Below are 9931 nucleotides of genomic sequence, written 5' to 3' on the forward strand. Positions count from 1 at the left end.
GCAAACAACACAGGACAGGGAGTTTCTGCCCCAGGATGGATGGATGGGAACCCTCAGTGCTTTGGGATAATGGCACTGATTAAATGGATGGATTTTAATCAGCAGCAGCCTGGATCCTTGCAAAAATTCAGGGTGAGAGAAAGCCAGGTTGAAAAATGAGTAGAAAATAGGGTCATTCTGTAGGGAAGTTTATTTTCAAACAAAGCAATATTTCAAGGAATTTGAACATGAATTAAATGGTATGAAAGAACTAAAACTGTACCACAACAGAGTGAACTGAACAAACTGAACTAAGAACGTTTCCTGCTCATCTTTTTAAAATTAACAGGTAAAAAAAAAAAGTATCTATGTTGGCTATTTATTCCCAAATTGACTTTTTTCTCAAGATATTAGAGAAAGAGGGGCTAAGAGATGGAGTTTGAGTTTACAGCCTTGTTTTCTCAACCTCTTGAGTTCTATTTTCTCTCATAGCCACTAATTCTAACAGCACTGTTAATAAACGCAGGTGCAAAGAACTTCACCTTGTTTTCAATAAAAAATATTGATTACCACCAAAATTAAAGCACACAAAGCATCCCCACCACTAAAGTCCCCTCTCTCTTTATGGAAACAGCCACAGGATAAATGAACCAGGTATTTTCAGAATATTCTCCTCCCTCTCCCCTTCATCTCCTCATTTGTCTCCCCTCTGCTGTTTAGTGTTTATTTCCCTTCATTTATTTATTTATTTGTAAGTGTTTGATACCCAGCTGAACACTCCAGTTTCTTGCAAGTCTCATCCAGGGCCTGCTGCAATTAATGAGGAATTTTTTTAGGGGACTTTGGCAAACTTTGGGTCAGGTGCTCCCAGTGAATTTCAGTTACAGACAAAGGTATGGAAAGCTGCATTTTACAACAAATTCAGGCTCTTTGTCCTTGTGTCTATCCCAGGAAGGCAAAAAAAATTAGAAATGTCCATCTAAGGAAAAAAAACCCAAAACAATAAAACCCCCTCATAGTTCTGGTGCAGAACAGTAGTAAACTGAGTTTTATGAGTTCTATCACAACCATATAAAACGCTTTACTGAAAAGACCACTGAGCTGGAAAAACTCAGGAAAAACTACCCTGAATTCCATGTGAACACTCATAAATCTGCCCCCCTTTTCCTTTTTATTTTTTTCCACATTTACCATAAAACTCCTGTTCCACATCAGATTTCCTCTCCCTTTCATAGGCAGCCTCAATATCTTACACAATCTAAAACTCCCAGACTCCGATTCTGAGCTTTATTTCAGCCCTATTGCTCTGGGCTTGGGTTTCAGGCCCTGCCTAGATCTGCAATTTGCAATATCATATTATTTATGGCCCTTCTGAAAGGTAATGAGGAGTAAAATACAATGAACAAGAACAGATATAAAGACAGCCATGATGTGGTGGCAAGTCAAGGAAATTTGAGTATTTTACCGAGGCTGTTTTCAGGGAGAAAAAAGCCAAACCCTCAAACAGCCCGGACAAAAAAAAGACTTTGTATAAAGGCAAGGTACCAGTGTGAGGGTCCAAATTTGTATTTAGCAGGTTCCAAATTTGCATTTAGCAGCTTTTTTTTTATTTCTGCTTTAGCTGGCAGAGCACACCCCCCATACCTGGGACAAGCCAAGGTGCACAGATGCTGTTTCAGAGATGTACATTATTTTGCCATCGGACGCCACGACGAAAACAAAGCCATCCAAAGTCTGAAAGAAGGAGAAGTGCACAGGGTAAGAAGTAAGAAATCAGTTTAAAGCATTTACAGTGAAAAACAAATTGTTTTGGAGGATGATTTCTGTCTGATTTCAGCAGCAGCACACAGCAAAATTTAAGGAATAGAAACCTTTACCTGACTTTGTTCCTTAAAACTCAGGGATGTTGTGAACTCCACCTCATTCCCCTGCAGATGCAGCTTTGCTGCTCCACTTTCAGGGAATATTTTGCTGTTGATTCAGGGCTTTTTTAGTGCTTAGCCCAAATCCTGAGCTCTGTGGTGCTCAGGGGGAAGTCAGGCCCTACGTGAGCCATTTTTTATGGCATAATTGGCAGACCCAGCTCACTGCTATTTGCAATTTATTTAATGGCACCATGAGCAATGTTTAAACTTGACTGCACTTTCAGTAACGTATTTCTGAACAGAGGGCTCTCTGCTCTGAAACTGTGGGAACATCCAAAAAGAAAGCAGGAAAAATCAGTATCCAAAACTTTATCACACTTGAAGAGAGATGTTTGTGCTTATTAAGTTTTATCCCTGCAGTCTGTAAACCAATGCAAACTTGAGATCCAATCCTACAAATTCTTCTTGGCAGGGTATGGGCTGGGAGGCAAATCTTGCTTGTGTGAGTAAAAACTGAAGTTTGATTTAGTCAGATCTTATTCGTACGAGAAAAAAATAAATGCTGTGGTAAAGCTGAGCTAAAACTGGCCATGATTTGGAAATCACAAAACCTCTCACTTTGAGGGGTCCTTGATTTTTCAGTGCCCAATTTCAGGCTTTTTTTCAAAAGTATCTGATATCAAAAAGTCTCCATTATCTCTACCCAGTGTAGAAAGCTTTGATCAACACAGGGCATGTGAAAAGCAGTGAATATTCACTTGTGTGAATATCACTGGACAATAGATTTGGAAGAGAAAAATGATTCTTACAGTACTTTGGTAAAGCAAGCACCTGTTTTAATCCATTTAAAGTCACTCAACTGGAAGAGATGCAATAAAATCCTGTCTGCTTCATGCACCTCTAGTGCCACCCCAATAAGAAAATATTCCAAATTATTCTCTGGCCTACTAATGACTTTACAGCATGTAAGTGAAACCAGGTTACTCTTTGCCTCTTTTTTTTTCCTTTTTTTTTTTTTTTCTTTTGGAATATAAATTAAATTTGGCAGAAATATTATAATGGGAAATAAATTACTGCACACTTAGCCATAATTTTACTTTAAGCACTGTTGTCTTGCAATTGCTTTAGCCAGTATCATTAACAAACTTGTGTCAATGCTGCTGTTACTGCAGCACATCCCAAAATTTCATTCACAGGAAAGCTGAAAATTCAAATGTAAAGTCTAAGTACCCCAAAAGAAAATTTTAAAAATGTTTTCAGTAGATGAGAGTTTATTAAAACCTTCAGCATTTGTCATTCGGAATTAACTGAACTGTAAAATGAGAATTACAGGTGGTCAGCATTTAATTTTGTGTAAATTCACTTAATGCCAGACAAAGCCGGGAAGGAGGAGGAAGAACAACAATGATTTATACAACTCGGTCTGTATTTCAATATATGCATTATATTATGCACATAGAGTATTATACAGAACTAAATCAGCATTTTCAGGTGGACTTGTGGCTCTGGAACAGCTCAGAGGACATCAGCTACTTGAATTAAAATTTCCAAGGCTGGAAATGCCTCCCCAGGAGACAATTTTGAGCTCTGGGTGCGGTCAGTGCCTCCCGCTCCAAAGCAGCCTCCCAAAAATCTCTCTTTTCCCCGCAGGAGAGCGGCTGATGCTCTGTGGGAGCAAATAAATCACTGCGCTCGTCCTTCCAAAGGTCGGAGCCGGCGACACCGCGGCCGCGGAGCCCGAGCAGAGATTTTCTGTGGAGGTTTTTGTCCCCAGCCGAGCGAGACGGTGAAAACAGCCCCAGCTCTGTGACCAGGAATTCACCTCCCGCAATAAACCCGCCCGTTAAATGATTGTGGTTTACTGGCTCTTGAAAATCGGGGGAGAAAACCCGCGCTGCGTTAAGTTCACGTATTAAAAAAAAAAAAAAATTTAAAAAAAAAAAGAGTCAAGAGCAATTTAATTTTTTTCCCCCCTCCTGCTGGCACGCTCGGCCCGGCTACGCCTTCCTAAAGTCTGAATTAGAGGAGTTCCAGAGCAGATCACCGGGACTGTGAACAACGGCATTTTCAGGGGCTGAAGTCCACGGAGACCCAGCCTAGGTGTTCTCCCCCCTCGCTCCCTCCCGGCTTTCCCCTGCCCCGGAGGCTTCCTGGGGACATCCCCGGCACTTCTGGGGCGGCTGATGAAAGCATTTAGGGCCGGGAGACACTGCCTGCCCAGAGGGGATGAGCGCCTCTTGCTTCCGCCAGTATCAGAGGCGGAAAAAGCAAAATAATGGGAATACAAGTGGTTGCTGTCTCTCTTTCTGCTCTCGCAGCCCGGCAAGGCTCGGGAATGAGGTGAAGGGTTCAGCCAGGCTCCTGTCGTGGTGCGGGGGTGAAGAGCAAGTGGAGGAGGAGGAGGAGGAAGAGGAGGAAAAGGAGGAGGAGAGGCGACACCTCAACCCCAGGTTTCCGATGCCCAGCGCGTACGGGAGGAGGAAGGGGTCCGCTACCTGAAGCAAGTGGGATCCGAGCTCCATGGCCACGTTATCCAGGGGCCCGATTCTGCTCGGCTGGCCCCAGGCGTCGCCCAGACCTGCAAAAGAAACAAGGATTTGGTAGAGCCGGAAGCGGAGCCGGGTCAGTCCTGTCCTCCCGAGCGGGACCTGCGCTGGCCGTGCTCCCCCTTCTCCCTCGGGGCGCGGGCCTGGAGGTGGGAAAGGCTGAGTCCCTTCTACACGCAGGCTTTGGGAGGGAATTGTTCTTTTTTTCTGGAGCAGAGCATCCCCGCGGATTCGCTTTCCCCCTCCCCGGAGAGCCCCCAGGGACGCGGCAGCCGCAGCCGCTCCCGTCGCCCGCCGGGCCCGTCCCGTCCGTGCAGCGGCACCGTCCCCGTTCCGCCGTCCCTGTGAGCGGCCACCCCCGCGCTGCCCAGAGAGGAGGATGAGGAGGTTAAAGAGAGCCGAAGCTCGATCGGGGATGAGCTGCCCCGACTGCCCCTTCACCTGCGCACGGACGGGACCGACACAGCTTCGGCCCCCCCTCCCCATCGAGCCCTGACCCCACAGCCCGACCCCACAGCCCGACACCGCCCTGGTGACAGTGGAAGCTTTGTGATGGAGCTGGCTTGGGGCGAGGAGGGGCGGGTGGGCTGGGGTTTGTGTGTTCATTGGTTTGTTTGTTTGTTTTTCTCTTCCTCGGTGAAAAGAAGCCTTTCAGCAGCTCCCCGGCGGAGCCCAGACCGCCACCGTGCCAGCCCGAGAGCTGGACACTCCCGTGGGCACCTGGTGGCAGAGGGGCCACTGCCCGCGAGGGATGGAGGGGAAGGGAAGGACGCGACCGCATCCGTTTAGTGCCTCGTTTTTGGAGAGAGAGGCCAACCCTCGGCTTCGGGGAGGCCGCGGAGCCCGGAGGGCGCTGCGGAAGGGCCGGTGGCCCTGAATGGAAGGCGGGGATTCGGTGCTGCCAGCCTGGAATTCCACAATCGCCCCGGCTCACGGATGCACCGCTATGAAACAGAGCCCCGTGTTCTCCCCCGGTGCCCTCTCTCCGCCCAGGTGCTTCCAAAGAAACCTCCCCACTCCCGGCTGCGGCGGGAGCCCCGCTCGGCTCCGGAACGGGAGGGAAAAGTCGGCAGAAATTCCTGCCCTGAGCTCCAGCTCTGTGATTCCGCTCTCCTGAAACCCTCACGGATCCGTTTGTGCTTTGGCCACTTAAATCTGGTCTGGAAATGCTGGAGGATTTCTCTCCCCTCTTTGGGCATCCCTTGGGATGGGCAGGATCTCCCACCGGAGGGACGGGAGGCGGCGGGGCGGACGCGCCTGCCCGCGGTGCTTTTCCCAGAATTTAGATTCCCTTCCCGTTGCCAGCGGAGCCTGGCTCCGTGTCCTACTCCCTCTGGGAAAGCACTAAGGAGCTTCCCACTCCAGGCAGGGGACACCGGGGACCTTGGCCGGCCCTGACGCCTCCTTTCCGCCGTCCCAAGGCAGTAGCAGCACCCAAAAAGCGGAGCTTTGATCCCCACCCCGTTTCCGTCTCTCAGGGTCTCTCCGGGAATTCACAGCGGGTGGCTGCTCTTTCCCGTGGGAAGGGGAAGGACACCTTCCCTACTCTGAAAGAAGCACCGGGAAATTTGCTCGGAAGAGCCAAACGAAAACTCGCGCTTTTCTCTGCCGTTTCCCAATTCTCCGCTTGGAAAAGGCTCCTAAACTTCCAGAGACACGTCAAAAATATCCTTTCTGCTGAAACGCTTTTTCGTCTGGGGAGAAAAGTTTGGGAATCGCGGAGTCCTCCTGCAGTTTCTTTCCCGAGGCGGCAACAAATGCAAGCTCCGGAGTCTGTCCCTGTGCCGCGAGGTTTGCCCTTATTTCGAATTCCTAATTACAGATCTCGAAATATGAGACTGCAGCCCTGCAAAAGGAGTCACATACAGCGGTGTAAAAGCTGTCCTGAGCCCTTACATTCCGAAAGACGAAGCAGATTTGTTTCTTGAGCTCTCACGAAGCTCTCCAAGAAGGAGCCGCGTCTCTGCCCCACCCGTGCGAGACAATTCGCTCCGTCCTGTCCTTTCACATCATCCCAAAGTCTGCACTTTCTAGGTTCTTTCCTAGATCTGGCAAAAAAAAAAAAAAAAAAAAAAAAAAAAAAAAAAAAAGCCACTTGCTCAGATTTGCTCCCTTTGGAATTTTAAATTGGAGTCGCAATCGCGAACGCGCATCAGACGTAAACACGTTCGGTGGATCAGCCTGGCATTCGTCTGAGCTTATTTTAAAGCCGGTGATTTTATAATTTAATCCGCCAGCAGATCGCTTTAAAGGTGAAAACGAAACGAATAAAACCTTACAGTGGAATAAAGGACTAAGGCCCATTAACTTCTCTTCGAAGAGATTTGCAAACGTGTCCTGTAAACATATGGATGCCATAGGCTCCGCCGGGCTGCTCCTGCCCGGCCAGGGAATACCGCACAAATTCGCTCACTGGCCTGGAGCGAGGCCAAAATCCCTGCCGATACACAGCGAGCCTTTCCTGCACCGCTCCTTCGGGATGGGATTTTGCTGGGATGGGAAGGGATCCCTGTCTGGGAGAGCTGCCGGGTGTCCCACACGGCTTTGCCACCGGACGGGTCGTTTGGAAGGAAACATTTCCAAATGCTCCCTCGTAGCAGGAATTACCTGGCCCGGGAGAGAGAATTCCCTGCGGGCGGGCAGCTGGAGCATCCCCCCGGCAAAAGCCGGGAGCACCCGTGGGGGTGGCCTGGCCCCGAGCGCGGCTCCTTTGCCATGCTGGAGGGTCAGGGATCATCCAGATCCAGCGACCTGGGGGGACTGGGCAGCGGAAAGCCCGGAAAGCCGGGGCTGGGCCCAGGGCCGCCTGCGGGAGGGTGACCCGCCAGTCCCAGGCTCAACCTTCTCTTTTTTGGCACCCGCCGCCGACAAACATGGGCGGGATGAGCCTCTCTCCTCGTCTGCCCGGCTTTTCCTGGTCTTTGTGCCGGTGTCAGTCCCCCCCGGGCCCAGGGCCGTGCGGGCAGGGCAGGAGAGGGATGCCCGGCAGGGAAGCCACCGGCCCCAAGGGCAGCTGTGCCCGCCGAACCCCTGCGGGCACCGCGCGGCAGCTCCGGCTCCGACAACGGCGGGCCGGAGTCACAGGGGGTTTTACACCAGCACCCCAAAATTCTGGCTGCTTTTGCCGTCGAAAAACCGGGGGGTTTTCGCACAAACGCGTCCCCCTCCCTGTGGCAAACACGGACAAAATCCCTCTCCGTCTTTTAACATCTCTGGCTGTTCCTCAAAGTACCTCAGCACTGACTTTGTACCGTTTCCCAGTTTCCAGAGAGGCAGCGGGGTGAGTGAAACTGTAATAAGATCTAGAAATATTTGGGAACAACTCCCACCTTTGCTCTCGGCATACGAAAGTTCGTCCACACACACATTTGAAAGCCCGGTAGCTTTTCAGCTTGGGATTCTGCTTAAAAGAATCACTTAGCGATGTATTATGTTAAGTATCGGGTTGCCCTGTAACTTGGAGTATTTCCTTTGTGTCTGCTGGGCTGTTCCCCGGCTCCCCAGGAGCACAAGGTCCCCCACCCTTCAGAAGGAACCTCGGGACAACGACAAGTCCCGGGGCTTCGCCGCCTATCCTGGTTTTTTGGGTTTTCCCCAGCGCGGTTGTGCCTCCCACGGCCGGGAGAGCCCCGGGGAAATTCCCGGTGGGCGGCCCCTGAGCTGCATCGAGATTTGTGCCCCTCGTTGAGGCGAGGTCCGAGGCTCTGCTGTCACCCCGTGAGGAGGGGGAGGCAGCGGGGCGAGGGCAGCCCTGACACCTCGCCCTAAGCGCCGTCTGCAGAGGGGGGCCAGGGGTCTCAGCCCCACGGCACCGCTGGATCCCGGAGGCCGCGATGGGTCTGGAGCCCGCGGGGAACCCCCGAGCCCGGTCAGGGGAACCTCTGAGAGGGGGGAAGCTCCCAGGTCAGGGGCGCTTTGGGAAGGAGCAGGGCTGGGCAGCGATGTGCCGAGCCGCCCGCTCCTCTCTGCGGGCTCAGCGCCACCGGCCGGGAAGGCGGCCGAGGGCTGGGCGTAAAAATCAAGATTTTTATTTTATAAAAAGAAAAAAAAAAAAAAAACCAAAACCAAAAAAAAAAGAAAAAGAAAAAGAAAAAAAACCCCAACAAGACAGAGAGAGGAAAAAAAGTCAAACTCCTAGAAAAAAAAAAAAAAAACCTAAAAAAAAAAGTGGGGAAAAAAATACTCTAACCAATCTGCCCCCAGGACACCCGCACAAACCCAGCTCTCCCCGCCGAGCCAAACCCACCAGATCGTGTTAAGAGGCCCCAAAGCGGGCGTCCTACAGGCAGGGAGGTCACGGGCAGACCCAGAGCTCTCACGACAGTGACCCCCGCCCTTCCTCTCTCCCCCTGCCGTCCTTCCGTCCCCTCCGGCCGGGACAGACCTGAGCGACCCCGCCGCCCGTCCCCGCACCGACCCCGCCCCGACCCCGCCGCCCGTCCCCGCACCGCGGGGCCACCGTCTCCCGCCGCCAGGGAACGGCCCCAGGAAAACCCTAAAAAAAAAGCACTTTTGTTTTAGTAAGACCTTTAATGTCACTATTAGCGGTTAGTACAATAGGGGCTGCCTTTCCAAAAGGGATTACTCACGCCTCGCGCTTTATTTATTTATTTAATTCATTAATGAACCTTTTCCGAGCGCGCGTGACAACCCGATGAAATAGCTGCGATTCGCCTTGATTTTCTTAAAATATACAATTCGTGGCCAGGTTTAAATGGGGACCGAAGACTGTGAATATTCCTGGTAATTTCTATTGTCTGCCTCTCGGAATAAGGAAGGTCTGAGATCTGCCGCTCAGTCACTTTATTCAGATTATTTCGTATTTGCGCACATCATATTTTGGGTCACATAATAATTAGCTCGCTCCCATCCGGTTTAAACAACCACAAATGTCCAATTTTATAATCAGTTTTGGATACTGCGTCGGGGATGGGGGAGGGAGAGGGCGAGGATTTAACCAGTCTCCCATCACCGGGGGGCAGAGAATCGCAGTTTTTAAACGCGATTCATTCTCGCCTTTCTTTCATTAGTTCCTCTTCAGAAAAAAAAAAAATAATAAAAATAAAAAATACTGACAGCCGAGACAGAACACGACCGGTGGTGTATTTTTGTTCTACAGTAACAAAGCCGTGGCGACAACAACAAAAAAATATCAAAACGCGAGAGAAGACGGTGTTAGAGAGCGGGAGCGCGGGGGAGGCTGGAGGCTGCTGCGTCCTGACTTTAACTCCTGAATCTCAAGGTCGCAGCGATACCGCAGGGCACAGCCTGGGCTATCGGAGCACAAACTTGTCCCTTCCAGGGCTTGCACTGCGAGGCCGAAAGGAGCTGGGGTAGAAATCCCCTTTCGCTGTCGCTGCTTGGAGTCTGATCGGGCGCTAGTGCGGGTTCAGTCCATCTTCGGGAAAAGCCTGGCCGGACTGAGCAGGAGACCTGTCCCGAGCCCCCGACAAGCCCTGTCGGAGCGCTGGGGTCAGTCAGCTCGCTGAGGGTCTCAAACTTTTCCTAAACTCTGTGTCAGCTCGCTGTGGAAATAAGGGG

General features: G+C 50.9%; 1 protein-coding gene across 3 annotated transcripts in view; it reads right to left on the minus strand.

Annotated features, from left to right (window-relative positions):
- The window catches only part of SIM2 (SIM bHLH transcription factor 2), a 55357-nt gene that overhangs the window by 41315 nt on the left and 4111 nt on the right, over positions 1-9931 (minus strand). For all 3 annotated transcript variants that reach the window (XM_082279394.1, XM_082279393.1, XM_082279392.1), the window contains 2 exons: positions 4340-4422; positions 1624-1713 (listed from right to left, as the gene is read on the minus strand). In XM_082279394.1, coding sequence (XP_082135520.1) covers positions 1624-1713; positions 4340-4422 — 173 coding nt within the window. The remainder of the gene's footprint in view (positions 1-1623; positions 1714-4339; positions 4423-9931) is intronic.

Source organism: Coloeus monedula, assembly GCF_965178545.1.
Source record: "Coloeus monedula genome assembly, chromosome: 3".
Taxonomy (NCBI): domain Eukaryota; kingdom Metazoa; phylum Chordata; class Aves; order Passeriformes; family Corvidae; genus Coloeus; species Coloeus monedula.